This window comes from Pteropus medius, unplaced genomic scaffold (assembly GCF_902729225.1).
Source record: "Pteropus medius unplaced genomic scaffold, Ma_sr-lr_union100, whole genome shotgun sequence".
Classification (NCBI taxonomy): domain Eukaryota; kingdom Metazoa; phylum Chordata; class Mammalia; order Chiroptera; family Pteropodidae; genus Pteropus; species Pteropus medius.
Genome location: NW_024354875.1, coordinates 43,203,921 through 43,224,916, shown reverse-complemented (window position 1 = coordinate 43,224,916; position 20,996 = coordinate 43,203,921). Strand labels below are relative to the sequence as shown.

The following is a 20,996-nucleotide window of genomic DNA, read 5'->3' as shown; positions in this document are numbered from 1 at the left end:
GCAGTTCCAGGCTAACTCCATTGTAGGGAGCGGGTAAGGTAATATGGGCAGCTAAGTCAATTCTACTGCAAGCCCAGGAGCTGACAATACTCTGCATGACTTCAGAAGTCCTTGGCAGATTATGTGCAGACCGATGAATGAACCCACAGCCATCGAGCATTGGCATTAAAAATAACACCTCCATGTCGATGATGTAGCTTTTCTCCTTGATCTCCAACTCATAACCAAACAATTTGCAGACAAGACTCGGAAATCATTTTATTAAATTGAACACAAAATGCCTGTTATAATAATGTCAAGCCTTTATCAGAAATCAGTACATAATTGAGTATACACAGCCAAGATGAGCCATTAACATAAGCAGTGTAAATTTTAAATAACTTTTGAATTTCTATATTCAATATGCAGAAAATAAAACCAAAAGAGCAATTTCAATTTCACAATTCACAGTCGATTGGTTTTAATCCCATGACACTTTTGTCATTTCTATAGTCCCAGAACAGAAACAGATTTCCAAAGCATTGACTGGAATTTAGCCCCAATCGCATACACAGATGTTAAACCCCTGTAGGACATTTAGAAAAAGTTTTAGGAAACAACCCCAACTTCATACAATTTTGGCTGGCATTTTTTAACCATATCCTTTTACCAGAGACACTGTTCTAGTAAAATAGCAAAACCTATCTTAAAAGTTTGCCATGCCATTAAATGAAGGGTTCTAAAGACTCCCTTGGTTTCCCAGGATTGTATTCTCTAATTTAAAACAATAACTGCGCTAAAATGCAACCATAACAGTGAAAGCAAAATCAGTTTTGCTTCTGGATCTAGAGAGTACTACCAAGAGAGGCACCTTATTGTCCTAGAGGATACATGGAACACTTTAGAGCAGATTCTGACATACTTTCCTAAGGCATTTCAATGCAAACACACCACACCCAAACTAAATAATTATTATAGACAGCTGAGGATACCACAAGGTGAACACCAATTAACACAGAATCAACATATTCTTACAAAATGACATGGATTTACAAAACCACAAAAAGGTGCTCAAGTACCAAAAGAAGGCAAACAATAACCAGCCACCCTACAGAGTTTTGTTCCCATAAACGCCAGATTTGCAGGGTAGAAATAAACTTTATATATGCTTTGGCCTAGGATAATATCATTCATCCTGACACATGGGGTTACTTTTCCTTAAAAAAATATATCATGCAGAGAATAAACATAAAATTGGTGATATAGAACGTTTATTTTCATTAGTAAGGGGGTCACTTACAAAGAAAGAGTAATGAATGAATCATAAAGGTCATTGAAATGCAAAAACAAATCTGGTAAAACCTGCATTATTAGTTAGTATTCAACAGTGAAGTGAGATTTTTAGCAATTGCATCGGCTTAATGAGGAACTATAACTATGAAAAAAATCTTTACGTTTAAAAAAAAAAAAAACATGAAATGCCTGGAAATGAGCGCCTAATTAGTAAAAATACACATATTCATTTTAAGGGCCCCGAAGGAAGTGTTCAGTTATTTTAGAGGCCACGAATCTTAAGAAACTAACACAAGAATATGAATCAAGAACACTGAAGTTTTGATTCTGACATCTTCGTTGCACTTTCATGCCCTGGAGAAAGTCATTTAAATTCTTTGTTCACAAAAAATTGGCATAATAAAGGCATATGTCAAAAAACTTTTTCTAAACAGTACTAGAATAAAGCTAAAGATGGTCACTAAGGCTCACAATTTTGACAACTCATTGTACAGTACAATCATTTTCAATCCTGCTAATTATGGCTAGAGGAAGCATGGGCAATTACCATTCTCAGGGAATTCAAAGGCTTTAGGTAAATTAATGGTTTTAACTTCCTAAACTACTTAATCTGCTCTTCTAGAGTTGTTTAAAACAGCTAATCATCTATGGATTTGGCTCCTCTAGACTTTCTGGCAGAACAAGTGAGAGTAGTAAAAGGAATTGTGATAACATGGAAAAAAGCAGCAGTAGATTGAAATGAGGTATAAGCTGATTTAATAAACCCCAATCAGTAATTTACAGTTTTTTAAAGAAGCTGCATAGTTCAGCAAAAATACATCATAACAAGAGACAAAGGGAAAAAAATCTTATCATGAAACTTTAAAATTTATGACAGCTAAGCATTTGAAATGACCAACACCAGAAAACTTTAGTTTGAAAAGTTGTCATCCTTCACTCTGAGCACAAAAAGGAAAAAAAAAAAAAAATAGAAGGCTAACGCCCACAGGAGAAAAAATATATACATTAATTGGCTCAGATTACCAACTTCATGAGTTCAAGAAATTTGTTTAAAAGATATTTAAACAAATATTAAACTATAGTTAATGACACCTATATCGAAGTATTTAAGGGAAATATAGTGTCTGAAATTTACACTGAAATGAGTATTTTTTTTTAAAACTATGGATTGATGGATTAATAGAGGGATGAACTAATGTGTGGTAATACAAATATAGTAAAATATTGATTGTAGAATCTAGTGGTAGGTAGATTGCAAAACTTTTCAACTCCGATATGTTTGAAAATTTTCATAATAAAATGTTAAGTAAAATATTAATATTTCTACAATAAAATTAACTTAGTATGTTTTAAAGACCTAAAGTACTTAGCAATTTAGAATTTTAAAAATTATTTGAAATAGGGAAAATTTTGCTTCAAAAGGCCTCAAACCCGATTTATGAAGACGCTTTTTTTTTAAATGTAGACGAAGTAACACAATTATTACGGTGCATGACAATTTCTTCTCACACTTCATTTGCAACTATATAATACTCTCCTCTCTACAGAAAAGTCTGAAAAAGACCAGTGGGATGAAGTTTTTCCAAATATCAGTGTCAAGCTCCTCCCAATCCACCACACAACCACTCACTAAATACAAATATAATACAGATAAAGATGAAAAATAATGACTGTTACCAGTCTGGGACAACTGGATTCATTTTCGGGGTGTATCTTCCCGATCGATGATGGTAATAGTTTTACTCGATAACAAACAGAGATTGAATTAAAAAAAAAATATGTGGAACACAGAATTCACATAAACCTTTGCTATTCCAAGCTCTTGCTTAATGAATTTGATTAACAGCAATAATTCTATCATCTATTCTCTCTGTGAAATGCTAAAACTTGCTAAAGGCACTCATATCCTGGGCTTAACGGAGACAGGGTCACACGGGACCATAAGCCTGTATTTTTTTGGTAGCTACCCAGAAAGGGGAGTTTAGAAATGAGCCTCCCATTCATAATGGTAAGAAAAAGTCAAACAGCTATCAGTAGAAATGTCATATGAGAAGTTATTTACACAGCTATTTGTCCATTCAGTTAGATTGATAGTAATAACTCACAATGCGAGGGATCCATTGCCAAAAAAAAAAAAAAAAGCAGCAAGAAAACACTCATTATGTATGAAACTCCTGAACAGTGATTTGGCTGGTAAAGAAAAAAAAAAGTTGGTAGAGTATTTTTTAAACATCTCTTCAACAGCTTGCATTAAACTTTTGTCTATACTGACAAAACATTTCTCTATTTCTAAAGCAGCACTATTGTCCTTGGCATATGCCTCACCAACTTCTTTACAGAGTACTTCCAGCCTAAATTCTGACATTTAGGAAACAAAATATAGAGTAGGTTCCAAATCTAGCATTTTTAGGCCTTTCTATAGAAGATACTATGTCGAACAGTTACACGTCTCCCCCGACACAAGCAAACTCATTTTACATAGGTCACTGGACAGTTCTCAAACTGCTGTTGCTCATAGTCCCAGCCAATTCAGGAGTGAAGGAATCATAATCCCACAGCTAATCCTTAAAATCTATCTACAGAGGAAGATTTAACAACATATATCTTTTTATCCTTGTACAAAGTGCAGCTAGGTAGCAATAGCAACTATACCAGTGCCGTAGGACAGCTTTGTAAAATAAAGTGGAAGAGCTTCTGCCTCCTTCTATTTGAGTCAGGGGGACACAAGAATGACCTCAGATAACCATGATTCTTCATTCAATCTCAGGGTTTCAAAAATCTTAAATGATTTTCTAAGTGTATCAACTCATTAGAAGGGGAAATAGCGAGGAAGAGTTGGAGGAGGAACTTTTCCAAAATGGATGATATAAAAAAATTATTCACTTATAGAATTCAGTGCAATAAGAGACAGGCAGACAAATGTAATAAACAACATGCACATATTTACAAGTTGTAGAACATGATATACAAATACGAGACCACAAAATGTTTTCTGTTCAGTGTGGAGTCAAAGGGATTACATGGCACTCAGTTTTATAGCTTAGCTTTTTGGAAAAAAACACTTCAAAGGCATATGCAATCCAATATTTTAATTGGAACATGGAACTTTTCCTTTACAACTCCTTGCCCTCAATATCTTAGAAGAGTTTCTAATTGTCATCTTCCAACATTGATTTTGAATGATAACTTACACAAAGATATTCACAGAGAAAAGACTTTGATGCAATGAGTTCTTGCAGATGGTTACTGAAATCTACTTAATTTAATTGACTAAAGGTTTTCCATTTAGTTTAGGCCTCTGTCCATCCTTGTATACAGCATATAAAAAATACTAACGTGATTCCTCGGGAGCAAAGCGTACAAATTCTAAAGCACATTACAGAGCAGAACTGGACTTCACAAAATGAAATCAACGGAGATCTATTTTACTGACTGCAGTAGTAACAACCAACTTCTTTGACAGGGAAAAAAACTGTCTATAAGGAATGCAAAAGTGTGAGAAATTGTACCATGCAGAGATGTATTTATTTAGGCATTTCCTTTCTGACAACTTCTGTCACCCTCTGTTTTACCTTTGGAACACAAAAGAACATTGCAAGGTAACAAGCCCAAAACACAGCCCACTGTCATAGAGATTTGGGGGTTGGGGGAGGAATGTGTATGCAACCTCTATAAATAATCATGGAAGTTATCGGCTTCCTAGAGTTTGGAAATTAAGAAGCAAACTGAGTCATTGTAGGCAATATGGTATCTAAAGTGTCATATAAAAAAAACATAGCTCTTTTTTTCAGTGCAAAAAAATATAGCAAGTAAGAAATAACACTATAAATCTAACTTTTTTCTTTAAAAGAAAATGCGTTTATGCATTCACAACATCCATTAAGGGCACTGGGAGACTGGAAACCTGAATACACAAGGCCAGGAAAAACATCAAGGCCTTAAATCCACTGCTTTTTGTATGTGTATAAGGAAACTGTTAAGTGAGGAGTGAGGGAAAGCTTTCCTTCTATTTTATTTGCAAAGGACAAACTGAAAGTGGATGAATGCCACTTTTACAAATTGTGAATTCTTATCCACAATTCTCTACTGTGATCTGAAATAAGGATTCAATAAAATCTTCTCTATGGTATCACATAAAACTATATATATAGTTTTATATATGCATATGTGTATATGCATAGAAATACATATACAGAGGAAAAATTAGATTTTTAAATAATCATAGAACCAAGTGGCCAGCACTGTAATATTAAAATCTACCAAAAACTGTACTAGCAGCAAAATGAATTATCTATTGACCAATAAAATAAGCTCTAAATTGACCCAAACTAATCAATTGTACTTTATAGACTACTGCATAAAAGGTTATTACACTAAGAGTCACCGGTCTAGATGGAATCTCAACAGAACATTATTTCATTCTTCTGGTTCCAGGACAAAATGAAATTTATTAAAAAGTTCTACTTTTCAAAAACCACCACTTCAACAGAAGAATAACTTGATACTGTACCAGAGGTTAATCACAAAATCGAATTTTAAATATGAATCTAGCTTGTTCAAAAATTGTTTAGAAGTATTAAAGGAAAGAAATAATGATTATAATTTTCCTCTCCCCATCTCTTTGCCTAGAGAATTCTCAAGGAAAAACAGGGCTGTTGTTTTTTTTTAATTAGTAATATAAGTAATCAAACGTGAATTGATTGTAGTGCAAAGATACTGCACTATATAAATTTCAATGTGGCCCTTCAAAAGAAGTATGGATGAGTACTGGTCTTATTCATGTAAATATAGCAAGTAGATAAAATACAGTTAATGAAAGTTCATGGAGTACTCCATTAATTAATCTAGACATACACTACAGCTTTATTTTTAAAACAAAATACAAAAATAATAACACTGTTGCAATTATCAAATATCAAGTAATCTAAATTGTACTTCTATTATCTTCAAGGAAGCTAAATTATGAAGAATAAATTCAAGGTTCATGTATTTCCTACTAGAAATGATGATACTGAAATTTGGTTAACTTTTTTTTAAATTCTTCTCTATCTATGAAAGAATAAGGTAGTGGTATTTTTCAGGACAAATTGGCAAACTAGCAAGATAGAGAAAAATGTAAATAAAATGTAAGGATAGGTTTATCTAAAAAAGTCCACCAAACCAAATATCCAAAGATCTAAACTTATGATTGAGACCATCATATAAGTACAAGTTATTATCAATGAAGTAACTCTAAATTGAAAAATCAAACATATCTGTACATTTTCTAAAACCAGCTGAAAAATATATTTTTAAAAACATCATATCTATCTTAAATTCATTGAATATTCAAATGTGGGTCCTTGCAATCTCACAATATAGCTGGGGCATTAAAATGAGCTTATTAGACAAACTAATTCAACTGGAGGAGGGGGGAAAAGGAAGGAAGTAGGTGGCATTTAAATGTGTGAAATCCATAACTAGAAATGAAGTTTCACTGTTTGGAAGTCCACAAACACATTGGAAGTGCATGAATCCAAGAAAACCTACATTTCAATAATAGGAGGACATGATATATGGGAAAATGTCCTGGGAGAGACCTTAGTACAGTTTGTAATAGTATATCCTACTGACAAGGCATCGAGTCGAGATGGTAGTTCCAAAGAAGCCTTGGGAAACTAAAATCTCTGTTTACATGCTTTTACTATGATCTGAAGTAAGAACTCAATAAAATTATTTACTTAATAGTACCTAAAACTAAAATTGCAAAAGAAGATGAAATTTTTAAATAGTTAAAGCTCTAAGTGGTCAAGCTACTAATTGACCAGAACTTGGTCAAGATAAAAATTATTTCTCGTGGGGTAGGCAGGTCACATGCTCTAAGTAGCTCAACACAATGGACCTGAAAAAGCATCATGACCCAAGAAGCACATTCTTTTCCTTCCTCAGGTTTGACACCTCATGGTACCACTGCAGGTTACACGTATTAAAGTTAAGCAGAGGAATGTACTCATATCAAAAAGACCACAAAGCAGGGCATGTTGACAGAAGGCAAACAACAGGCAGGACAAGCTGCTCTCTCTGAATACAACAATCACTATACATAGCCCAGATTCTCCATCTCATTCCTGTATCGCTGTTCAGACACCTTGCTTTTATGTTGCTTGCTCTCTAAATGCTGCCGGAATTCCATTTCTTCGCCAGCCCCAACATTACACATTGAGCAGTAAAACTGGCCACTTGGAGTAACACACATAGCCAGATCCCGCGGAATTCTCTGCCGAGAGCGGCGACTGAAATACGGACCTGCTAAAGCAAGAGACAAAAGTCATGTTTCATTTCACAATATTCACCAAGTGAATGACAACGGTCTGATCAATGATCACCGTAATTTGTATTTCTAAATTCAAATTATAAAATTCAGATTCCTAGCTTTAAATGAAAATGAAGTTAATGCATCTTGTAAGTTATAATTTATTTTATACAGGTTCAATCTAAAAGCTAAAATGGATGATTCCTATAACTTTTGTAAAAAAAAGGTTACTGTAAAGCCAACAGTCAAAATGATAATGTCTCTAAAAAGTGAATACAAATTTTAAAAATTTAATTTCCAAGCATTATATAAAAAGTTTTATAATTATGCTAACTCTTTAATATAAAAATTTTATTTCTAAGAATTATCCTAAGAAAATACTGAGAATTTCTGCATAGAGATTTATGAACAAGGACATTTATTTCATCAGTATTTATAAAAGCTTTTTTTTTGGAGAGGTGGTTATGGAGAAAAGATAAATAAAAATACAATTTGAAAAATTATGAAAATGACTGCAATGGAAAAACCATGCAGTCATTAAAAATAATAACTCTTTAACTACATGAAAATGTGATTATAATATGCTATTAAGTGAAATAAGAATATCACAAAATATAATCACATTTATATTTTAAAGAAATAATACAGAGAAAGATTAGAATGACATACAAAAATGGTGGTAGAAGGTGATGGTATTATTGATAAATTTATTTTCTTCATTTTACATAGCTAATTTCTTAAGCTGCACCACTAGCTTATTAATTTCTGCTTATCTTTTCTACTAAATATTTAAGGCTTTTCTCAAAATAATATTTTCATTACATCCTACAAATTTGATATATTTTTATAGTTCTAAAAATTTTAATATCAGTATGATTTCTTCTTTGACCCATGAGTTATTTAGAAGTGTTTTTAAATTTCCAAACGAATGAAAATTTTGTGGTTTAAATTCTTATATTTTTGTTTTTGACTCTGGTCAGAGAACATAGTCTAAACTGCCTTCTGTCCTAAAGTTTATTTATCTATTATCAATATAGCTATCTCAGCTTCCTTCATTTCGGCTAAATTTTTTAATCTAATTTTATGCTCTTTGTTTTTTAACTGTGACTTCAGTAAATTTACATTAATCATAATTACTGATATATGTTTAAACTTTTATTAATCATTTCTTTGTGCTTTCTATATGTCCCTTGCATCTCTTACCTTTCCAATTAACTTTGGTTTTTGTTTATCTTACCGTTCATATGAATGACCTGTGCTAGTATGTGTATATGCATTAGAGGCTGGGGTAGAGGGGACGACGAGGGACTACTCGGTCCTCCTTTCCCTACTGAAGATAATCAGAAAATGTACAAAACATTCCTATAAACTAGTACTTCTGAAGGTGTATATCAGAATCGCTGAAGAAGCATTTTCAAAACACACATACGTCTAGGTCCTACTCCAAACTTACTGACTGAAAATCTCTAAGTCATGAGTCGGGCATGTGTATTTTATAAAAACTCCCCAGGCAATTCTGATTCACCATATTGGTTAAACATCACTGCTATTATGTTTTTTATTTTCCCCAACAGGAATTTAACATGGTGCAACTTTAAACCAAATAGCCCATTCAAAAATAAAATTTATAAGAGTTTATCTGAGCCAAACTGATGACATATGCTGGGAAGCAAGATCTCAAATGCTCCCTAAGTAGCCCATATAATGCATTTTACATTTCTCAGCTGGCAAATACCAAAAGTAATATAAATGGACTATGTTAAGAGACCTTACAACATAAACTACAGTTGAAAATCAAAATCAATAACATACTAAATGGAAAATAAATAAATAAATGAGACCTGAAATAAACACCAGCTTGAAAAGCCACTAGACCAATTCAAACAAAACAATCACTAACCCCAAATTCTCAGGGCTATCTATTACCATTAAAAGAAATAAAAATAAAGAAGACCATCTGCAGAACATAGCCAAAGTATGTAGAAATCCAGAGGATACCTGAATTATTCTGCACTGTATACATATTTCTCCTATTAGGCATCATCTTATATTCATTCCCTTCTTTCCGGGTCCGCCGCTGACCGGCCTCTGAGGATTCTCTGGAGAAAAGAAAATTTTAAAGGGTGAGCATTTAAACAGGGAACTCTTTTAACTCTTTCTCTCTAAAGACAGTCAGTCTCACGCAAGACTTTGGCCTCAGAGAAAATGGCAATACCTACGAGAATGAGTTACTCTGAGCTTCCGCCAGCCGCAGTCTCTTGGCATGATTCTTCCCTTGATAGTGAGCCTGAGCCACAGCCGGAGAACTAAAGGAGGCATCACAGAGCTTACAGTAATCGTTCTCTGTGGCCAGGATCACTCGGCCTCCCGGCTTAAAGGAGCCCATCTGACATCAAAGACACAAGAAACAAGGTTAAAAAAATCTGGAGCTTATTCCCTCCCTCTCCTCAAAGTTCCTTCTAAGAGTTGAAAAACAACCAAAGGTTATGGCATGAGGACAAACGCTCAATAAGGAAAGGAAATAATTCATTCCGGGAAAAAAAGAAAAGAAAGAAAGAAAAGAAAAAGAAAAAAGAAAAGAAGAGAAGAGAAGAGAAGAGAAGAGAAGAGAAGAGAAGAGAAGAGAAGAGAAAAGAAACAAACAAACAAACAAAGAGAGAAAGAGAAAGAGGGAGGGAGGGAGAGGGAGGGAGAAAGAAAAAGACTAGGAGATGCTTAATCATAGTTTTTTGTACGACAATGTACCAAACTGATGATGGGCTCATTGCTATCCCCACTGAAGAAATTTTCTTTTTTTAAAGTTCAAAAACCCAGAAAAAGTAGAGTCTTCCCAGAATCCACCAACAAGCATGTACTGAAAACCTACTGTTTTTAGGACTTGCTACATAATGCAGAAGCTATATACAGACATAAATTTAAAAATGAGCACCTGCCCTCAGAGTCTACAAATTAGCTACAGATATAATTAGGGAAAAATAATCAGAAGATGCAGATAATTATATTCAGGTTGGGAAACGAGTTACAGGAAACCTAACACAGTGCCTGGAAGATAGTATACACTCAATAATTATTGATGCGTTAACAAAGAATGACAAACTAGATTTTTTTGTCTGGAGGAGAATAAAATACACAAGTCTGAAAAGCATATCATATCAAGACTAGCTGAAAGAAATAACACTATTTTACCTGGAAGGAAAGATTTTCTAGGAACAGGATAGCTGTCTTCAAAAATCACAAAAGGCTATGCTATGAAAGAAGGCTAAGGCTGTTTATCCAGGAGCATGGAGCTGGCTAAAAACAGTCATCAACAGGGAGTAGCCTTCAGGAATTGGTACTGTGAGAACTACACTACCTGAAGATCTCTCTGGAAATCTTCCTTTTCTCTGATTCTGTTTTTAACATATCTCATTTATACCCTTGAATTCATGAGGATGGAAGGGTAGCTGGTATTGCTATCTACACTGTAAGTATTAGGAAAATGACATACAGAAAAGTAAAATTATACCATGGTGGTTAGGAGTGGAAGTCTAAAGTCAAAAAAAGTTCTTGCATCACCACCTTACAAAACTTGTAACTCCATGGTCAAGTTACTTAGCTTACCTGAGCTTCTAATAAACTTCCAGCAGCATTGGTTGCTGGCCCCATGGATTACACTTTGAGTAATAAGGCCAATACCTCTAATGCAAGCATTACCTGAAGTCAGGGTCCAGGACTAGAATGAGGCAAGGCAGGTACCTGCCATGGGCACAACATTTAAGGGAGCATCAAAAATTTGACAATCAAGATAAATAACATTTTAATGGAATATTTTTACAAATCAAATCTAATGCAAAAAAAAAAATCAAAAAGGAACAGAATACCGAAATTTTAAATAACGACAGGATCAGTTACAGTGCCATGCAAACCCATACTGCCACCAGAGGCAAAAGAAAAATCAGTAATACTTATCCTGTCTAAGTTTTTGACCACTGATTTTTTTACATTGATTTTGAATGTTTTAAATATCTACTTTGACTACTAATTTTTTTGTCTCCTCCTTAAATTTTGTGCCCAAGTCAAGGGCATCCCTCTCTGCACCCTAGTCCCAGCCCTGAATGAAATAATGCATGAAAAGTGCTTAGCAGAGTGTCTGCCATAGTAAATACTCAATTAGAGTTATTATTTTTGACCACTGTATTCTTCTATGGACAAATAATACTTCAAAGACAGAGTAAGAAGCAGAATCCATATTTCAGGGGTTATTTTGTTTGAAACACCTGTTCAATTTTTCGAAGAGTAAAAGAAACTCTGCTCTCAACCAAAAGGAGTTTATACAGGTTTTCTGCAGAGGTTATAAAAAAACGGGGCGGGGGGAGAGGAAGCAATCTCAAGAAACCGATCTTGCAGGAAGGCAAAATATAAAGTACATGAGATTGACTTTGAGTAATAAGGCCAATACCTCTAAGTTATTGCAAGCATTTCATGAAGTCAGCATCCAGGACTAGAATGAGGCAATAAGATATAAATGTTTAACTCTCAGGGTTAGTTGGTTTTTATTCTAGCTTGACCACAGACATTAAGGGTCATTTAACCCAGAATTTTGAGAAATACACAGAGAAAGACTCATGAAACAATATTTGTATCATTATTTCATGCATCACAACCAAAGCCAATGGGAAATCTCAAGGTTCATGGATTTCTGGCATGCATTAAATCCAGCACTATAATTCAACGACTTAAAAGCACCAAGTGGGACCTTCAAGAGTATTTGTTCAACTGTATCTTGAAGGGCACAAGGATGACAAATTTCATCCATGACCATTTACGCAAAGGACAGTTTCCACCCTGACACATGTGTCTCACCTGTGGAGGGACTGGAACAGCTGGGGTAGCCACAGGTTCCACCGCATTGCTCATTCTGGCAGGAGGAGGACAGCTGTTTGCTGCATAGTAATTTCGAAGTTTCTTACCATGATTTTTACCCTTTAAGTAAAATGAAATGGATAATCACTACGGGGAATATTTGTGGAGTTGATATATTCACTAAAAAAATGGAAAAAGTAAAAAAACATGAAGAATACTAACTACATTTTATTGTTTCAGATACATGCAACACTGGGGTAAACAGACCACTAACTAGATTTGATTACCTGATCTTAAACAGCCTGCTCGGTTCAAACAGAATGATTAAATTTATGTGGGAAAGATAAAGGAACAAAGCCAAAAGAAATTAATTTCCTATATATTTCTAGAAAAGTATTACATTTTCCAGTGACTTGTATCCTCCCCCAACTTGTTGCCATTCGTATGCTACTGCCTAAATATAAATTTCATGACACTCTCATTTAATCTACTTTACAAATCTGTAATAAAATGGATAATTCAATTATTTTTACAAAAATAGCACTTGCAGAGTATCTTTTTACTTTGTGCCTTAGCTCATTTGCTGCTCACAAAAATCTTGTAAGACGAATTTGTTCATATTATTCACACTGACAGCTGAGGAAGTATAATCCAGAGGGTATGGGGGACTTGCCACCAACACCTTTAGCAGGGCTAAGTAGTGTCCAGACCTTGAGGCAAGCCCTCCAAATACAAAGCAAGGCCCCATTTCACTACAGCATGGCTTCAGGACGCAGTGAACCTCTATTAAAATGGATTTGCCTCTCTCATTCTGTTTTCTTTAAGTTATTCACATGACTATCCTCTTGAAGTGATACGGACTAGTGGGAAGGGTCAGTGGTCTAAAAGCATTCTAAATGAGGGTAAAACATTATATTATTCTTTAAACTGCATTGTAAAAATCAAACCTGTAGGCAAACATTTAATCACCATCTACTACATGCTAATCCCTAGAAATAAATAGCACTAGTACATGCTCTAGAGGAGGACACAGATATGTAAGCAGTTAATCAAAGTATTTAGGTTAAGTTCTGCCTTCTGACCACTGGAATGCCCTAAAGGTACTCTTACCACAGTCACAGTGACCTCCGGTGAATCAAATCTAAGGGTCACCTCTGTGCCTTCATCATATTCTAACTCTAAGCAGCATGACACAATTGATACTCCCCGCTTCTATTGTCTTCTATAACTCCCTTTCACACCCCTGCCTCTCATTCTCTAAATGCTATGGTGTCTAAAGCTCTACCCTCAGCAATCTTCTCTCGCTACCTACACTCAAACTGTCATTTTACCCAGTCTCATAGCTTTAAAATCTATAAGTTGGTGACTCTTAAAATTATCTATCTCCATCCCTGTTATGGACTGATTGTGTCCTGCCAAAATCATATGTTGAAATCTAATCCCAATATGATGGTATTAGGAGGTGAGGCCTTTAGGAGGTAATTAGTTTTTGAGGGTGGAGCCTAATTAGCGTCCTTTCATAATGAGGCCAAAAGTACCCCTCACCTTCTTTCCACCATGTGGTAATACAAGAAGTCAGTTCTCTGCAATATGGGAGAGGGTCCTCACCAGAACCCAACCATGCAGACCCTGATCTCAGACTTCCAGCCTCTAGAACTGCAAAAACAAATTTTCACCGTTTAAGCCATCCAGTCTCATAATTTGTTATAGCAGTCTCAATAGACTAAGACGATCCCTGACCTTCAGAGCCATCGCTCCAACTGCCTTCCTGCCATACATACTTGGCAGTCTTAAGAGACATATTTAACTTGAAAAATCTAAAACATAATTTTTGATTCCTCCCCCACAGAACTTTCTCATTACTGCTACCACCACCAGTCATCCACATGTCAGAAAATGATGTCCAGGTAACTCAAGAAAAGCCAAGAGGTCCTTTTCTTGACTCCATCCCTCCGTAAAAGCAACACATCTAATCTGTCAGCCAGTCCTATCAGCCTACCTTCAAAATATATCCTAAATAATTCTATTTCTTTCCATGGACACAGCAAATGCCACAGTAACCCAAGCTACCAACATTTACCACTTTCTAACTGGTCTCTGCTCTCACTCTTATCCTCCTATAATTCTCATATCAATTAGAGTAATAATTGTAGACATAAATCAGATCATGTCACTCTCTCACATAAAATCTTCCAATGGTTTCCCACTAGACTTAAAATCGACAAATCTTACCTATAAGGCCCTACATGATCTGGCCCTATTCGCTTTTCAAATTTTATTTCATATAGCACCTCTTCACCCTGCTCTTTATGCTCCCACCTCACTGGCCTTCTTTCTGGTCCTTATTCTAGCCAAACTCATTCTAGCTGCAGGGCCTTTGTACTTGCTGTTCCTTTGGCCTAGAATGTTCTTTCAAGTGGCTGCATGGCTGGTTCCTTCTTATCTTTCAGGTATCAATTCAAACAGCATCTCACTCAATCTGAAGTGTCACAACCATTACTTTCCCCCTGCCCCCCAACATATACACGCTCTCTATCACATAACCACATTGTCTGATTTTACTTGACCATAGTACCACTTATCACTATCTAAAATAATAATGTTTATTTACTTTGTTTTTCTCTTTCCTATCCTCTGGAATGCAGATTCCTTGAAAAAAAGAACCTCGTCTGTCTTGTTTACTGTTCTATCCCTAATGTCTACAACTGTTTCTAGAATATAGGCAATCAGTAAATATTTGTTGGATAAATGAATCCAGTAATTTAATGGAGATAAGCAAACTGTTAGAATACTGAGAAGGAATGTCTTAGTTCTGCCTGAATGTGTTAAGGAAGGCTTCTCTGAAAAGGGGACATTTGAGCCATCTTTTAAAATGAGCAAAAGTTTTCCAGGTATTTAAGGAGTGAGGGGAAAGAAAATTGTGAACGAAGGAAATAGTCTGAGCAAAGGCCCACAGCATGCTGGAGAAACAGTCTTCAGGATCCTTTGGAGAAGAGGTAGAAGTTGAGATATGCAGGAGAACCAATCCTTAATGGTTTCATCCACAATTCAGAACTTGAACTTTAGAGATAGTAGGGAGCCCTGAAGGATTTTAAGCAAAGCAGTGGTATGATTGGATTGCATTTGATAAAGATCATCCAGGGACCGGCATAAGGAATAAATTAGAGTGAATTAAAGCTAGAAGCTGGGAATATACAGAAGACAGCCAGAGACAAAACCCTAGGACACTAAAATACAGACTGCGGATGCAGAAAACTAGATTGAGAATGCCTGGCCTATGAAGTAAGATGAAAACCAGACAATTGTAGTCTCATGGAAGCCTAGAACAAGGTGTTTCAAAAGCAGGGTCTAGTTAGATGTATTATAACACAGGAACTCTATTTCTAAGCATTACCAAACAGAAACACACATCTAAGGAGATATCTTTAAGAATGTTCCTAGAAGGACTATTTGTAACAGCTGAAAAGTGGAAACAACTTAAGTGGCTATCTACAAGATAATGGATAAATTGTAGTCTATTTATACAATGGAACACTATACACAGTAGTGAAAATAAACATTCTACCTAGAGTCATGCATGGCAACATGAATGATTCTCAGCAAAATGTTGAATAAAAAGGACAAGTTGCAGAAGATATTTAAGAATTGTCTTTAATATGGAGGTTATCAAAACTATATATTATATAAGAAAACTACATATTATATAAGAAAACACATATGTAGCAAAAGTACAAAATCAGTATGAGAACAATATCAGTCCAGTAAAGTGGCTACTCCTGGGTACACAGGAAAAGATATAGCTGGAAAGGAATATGAGGGGCTTCAAATGAATTGATAATTTTCACTCTTTAAGCTAGATGGCAAGTACACAAATTCACTATATTATTTTCAGTATTTTTTTTAAGTCTGAAGGATTTTATAATAATTTAAAACAACAACAACAAAAAAGGGAGTGGTCTGCCAGATTAAATGCTACTGTGGAGTCAGGACACAGAAGTAATGCTTGGATCTGAAAAGAGAAAGGTGAAGAGTAACCTTGGTAAGAACCATTTCATTATAGTAGACGGTAAAAGGTATGTGGAGTGTCTTAAGGAAACGTGAAAATAGAGACAACCAGTATAGGCAACCTTTTAAAAGAGTACTACTATGACAGGGAGCAGAGAAATCTTAAGGTATAGAGTTAGAGGGGGAAATGGATCAGTAAAAGTTTTTTTTAAGATGGGTTTTACTTAGCCTACTTTGCATGACAACAGGAAGAAGTCAGTAAAAAAAAGCAACAAAATAGATGATGCAGGAAGCACGGCCACAGAAGCACAGTCCATGAAAAGGCAGAAGATGAGGTACACAATACTTTAAGATGGGTCAAATATAAATAATATCAGGTATTTTATTTTCAAAGCAGCATCCACAGAAGTCAAGTAGATATTGCATCCATAACATAATGGTACTAAACGGCAACTAACAATTTTTGAGCACTTGTATGACTGACAATTCTAAATAATTCATAAATATCATCTCATTTAAACTTCATGAAATCTCTATCTAGCAGGTATAATTATTATTGCCATTTTACATATGAGGAAAGTAAGCTCAGAGAGTTAAAAACTTGCCTGAGATAGGTGGGTACCAGGTTTCCTAGATTTGTATCTCCCCATATATCCTCTACAAACAATACAGAAGGATAAGAAAAACAAATAAAGCTACACACAAAATCATGCCTTTCACATAACTAAACACCACAGAATGTCCAGACTTCAAAGTAACGGTAGGTAAGAAAGACAAAACATCAAACCCAGTGAGCAATCACTCATGCTCCTGCCATAAGCAATAACAGTCTGATAAAAACTGCAGGGAAGAGAGGAGGGGGCTAGCAAGCAGAAGACCTAAAATTGCTTTATAACCACTGCCAGAAAAAGTAAGTCTCCTAAGTCTGAAAATACTAAAACATGATCCAACCACCAGTTGCTAGAAAGGGGCTTGAATGTATACGTGATCTGAAGTGGCTATCTTCAAACTGGCTTCTGGAGAAGAAAAAGGCAAAGAAGGGAGAGACACCATTAAGCAACTGGAAGGTGAATGGAAAAAGAAGCAACACAGGAAAAGCTGGTGTCTGCAAGATAAAAACAAAACAAAACAAAAATCGGAGGACATACAAACCTTCCCCTGACCACCAAAAAAAATTATTAAAGAAATGAACTTCGCTGCAGTGACAGAAGAGGTTTCCAATGAATTAAAAATCTCATAAACTACCCCAAATCCACAAAATGAACAGAGGAAAACTATACAAAGTTACTACCAAAAAATCAACACATCAAATGAATGTGCCCCCTCTCTTCAAAAAAAAAACATGAAAAAGAAAAAAAACATTAAGAAAACATTCCAAATTGAATTAAATATATTCAAACAAGAACTTGGGGATATGAAAAATCACCTTGAATCAGGAATTCAAAATGTACAAAGAAAAATGGAAAAAAAACATAGTGAGAAATGAAAAGAATTAAACTCAGGGAAAAAAAAGAATTATGTTAAAAATGAGGAGTAAATACAAGTGCCAAAAGAGAATAGACATAAATGAAAATGCAATAAGAGGCATTTAAGACAGAAAAGCAATCAAGAAAAAAATGATATAATGAAAAATTTTAAAGGTCAGAGAGGAAGCAATGGAAATAGAAGACAAGAAGGAATAACATATAAAACTGGAGTTCCTGAAGAATGAAAATGAAACAAACAGAACTGTATTTGAAATATAATTGTCCAAAATTGTCTAAAATTGTCCAAAAGTAAATGAAGGCCTGAATCTAAATACCAAAAAAAGGCATACCGAGTATCCAGGAAACTTAACCAAGAACAATCAAATGTAGGGTTTATCTTTTAAAAGCTTTAAGCATTCAAAGAAAAAGGAAAACACTCTTCAAGCTCTCCAGGCAAGAAGAACAAGGAATTAAAAAGGCAAAAGAATTTGAATGGCATCCACGATTTGCAAAACAAAGCAACAATGGAGCAGCATTTTTTAAAAACAATAAAAGTGTGAACCAAGAATTTTATATCCAGCCAATCATCCCTGTATCAAGTGTCAAGACTCTAGAAAAATATTTTAAATATAAAAACCTATAAAGAATTCAGTACTCCATGTGTATTTCATGTGTCAAGACTATAGAAAAATATTTTAAATATAGTACTCCATGAAATAGAAAAATATTTAAAATAGAAAAATATTTTAAATATAAAAACCTATAAAGAATTCAGTACTCCATGTGTATTTCATGTGTCAAGACTATCGAAAAATATTTTAAATATAAAAACCTATAAAGAATTCAGTACTCCATGTGTATTTCTTGGCCCTTAATTTTACCATGAAGTGACTGGGAAAATGTCAGCAAAAGGGCTGATGATATTTTCATATGTGTAATGTAGATCAAAGACCAAATGAAAGGTAAAGAGGAGGATGAAAGATTAATGTTCAAATATTATATGTTAATGATACAATGGAAATAATGCAACAAAAAAATGGAGAAAAAAAGAAAAAGGAAAGAGGAAAGTAGAATAGCTCAATCATTCTACAATATGCACTAGCTGAGATACCATTAAAAATTGACAAAACAGAAAGTAAAACATTAAATAACCAAACAGGGGAGTAAAACCATGTAAAAAATGTATAAATAATAGGGGAATGAAAATGGACTGCAAGGGATGGTGGGTGACACTTTTCTGAGTATGTGTTTTTACATAGTTCTGACTTTTAGAACTATATTAACATTTCACAGATTTAGAAAAAATAATAGAAGCCAACAAGGATTAGAAAGGATCCAAAATGAAATACAAACAGAAACAAACAAACCTAACTGTATGAAAAAATAAATAACATAACCACAATGAAGAGAGAGCTGAGAAAAAACTTCATATATTCACATAGTTTTAAAGCATCTCCTCCATGATACTTACTACACACACACACACACACACACACACACACACACACGCACGTTACAACATTAACTTTACAAATGAGAAACCTGGCAAACAACATCTCTGTAACCTAAGTAACTCTGTAAAACAGTATTTTGACTATATACTGCAATGTTAAAGACAAAAAGAACAATACACAAATGTTATCCTCTGGTTAGTAGATTTGTTTTTCACAGAGATATAGATTATAAATCCCCAAAACACTTTATGGGGGGCAGGAGGGGAGGAGAGCTAAAGCCCAGTTTCTCCCTGTCAAAGAATGGAGTTAAACATTAGGAAAAGATGGAAGGTTAAAATGAACACTTTCTTGGTATATTGAAATTGGAAGTATCAGTCTGATTTCAGTTTTCAATATATGTACACAGATAAATACACAAGAACTTTCTGGACTGATGTCCACTACCAATCTAAAAAGAGCAAACACTCTTCCTTAAGACTATGCATCTATAAACATATATATTCCTAGCTGACACTGAGAGGCTCTAGAAACAATGACAACTCAGTACCAAAGAGCATACCTTGCACTCAGATTTTGTTTTCTAAATACCATTCTGCAATAAAAGAAATATGGCTCCTTGAAGAAATGCCTGGCATGAGGAAAGTGCAAAAAAATCCTGGAATATTTTATATTGCCAGGAAGTAAGGAAGTATGCCAAAAAAAAAAAAACAAAAACAAAACTATAGGGACATGTCAAAAGGACATAAGCACTAACTTGAAGGAATTCACAGAGGTCAAATCTGGGACAATTTAAACATCAAAATAAATAATGACAGTAAGAGATTATATCCCTAGACTAAAATAAGAATCCATAACTCCATAGTGAGACATAGATAGATGGATGGATGATGATAGGGGGAAGTTCTTTTTTAAAGTAAAATTCCAACTAGTAATGTAGAAAGAATGATTAAAACAGAAAAAAAAATCACCATTTGGCAAACACCACAATAATAATCACTGCAGGACTGCAGGAAAGAATCATCAATGAATGCTAAAATCACTGGGTAAAACATGATGAGACATAAAATATCCACGGAGTCTCGAAGTACTACCCATAATACTCATCAAGCATGAGAAGAAAAATGATAATTTTACAAAAGAGAACCAACTTAATCGGTGATCAAAATCAATAGCACCAGTGATGCAAAAAATTCACATCATGTCCTTCCTGATATGTTACATTGAGAAGGACACAATATCACTTCTGTGGTATTCTTGCCAAACAAACAAACAAACAAACAAACCTTGAACTTAATTACACCAAAAAAATCAAACAAACCCAAATTAGGACATTCTACAAAACAGCTCTTCAAAAATTACAAGGATCATAAAAAAAGGCAAAGAAAAAGTAAAACCTGCCCAGATTAAAAGAGACATAACAAGTACATGCAAAACTTCATCCTGGATTGGATCCTGGAACAAGAAAAAGGACATCGGCTGACAACTGGTGAAATGTAAATAGTTTGTGGATTAGATAATATTGTTATCAGTATTAATTTCCTGATTTTGATAATTACACTGTGTTATGTAAAATATTAACATTTGGAGAATCTGGGTGAGGTGCCTGCAGGAATTTTTTGTGCTATTTTTGGAACTGGATGGTAAGTTAAAAGTTATTCGAATTAA

The 20,996-nt window shown here is 34.6% G+C and overlaps 1 protein-coding gene across 3 annotated transcripts in view; it reads right to left on the bottom strand.

Moving 5' to 3' along the window:
- Positions 1 to 232: 232 nt before the first annotated feature.
- Positions 233 to 20,996, bottom strand: part of ZMAT3 (zinc finger matrin-type 3) — a 33,548-nt gene continuing 12,784 nt past the window's right edge. For 2 of the 3 annotated variants that reach the window (XM_039856019.1, XM_039856018.1), the window contains 4 exons: positions 12,407 to 12,526; positions 9,784 to 9,950; positions 9,563 to 9,663; positions 233 to 7,560 (listed from right to left, as the gene is read on the bottom strand). In XM_039856019.1, the coding sequence (XP_039711953.1) occupies positions 7,349 to 7,560; positions 9,563 to 9,663; positions 9,784 to 9,950; positions 12,407 to 12,526 (600 nt within the window). In that variant the 3' untranslated portion in view covers positions 233 to 7,348. The remainder of the gene's footprint in view (positions 7,561 to 9,562; positions 9,664 to 9,783; positions 9,951 to 12,406; positions 12,527 to 20,996) is intronic. The other variant, XM_039856020.1, reaches the window with a different exon arrangement.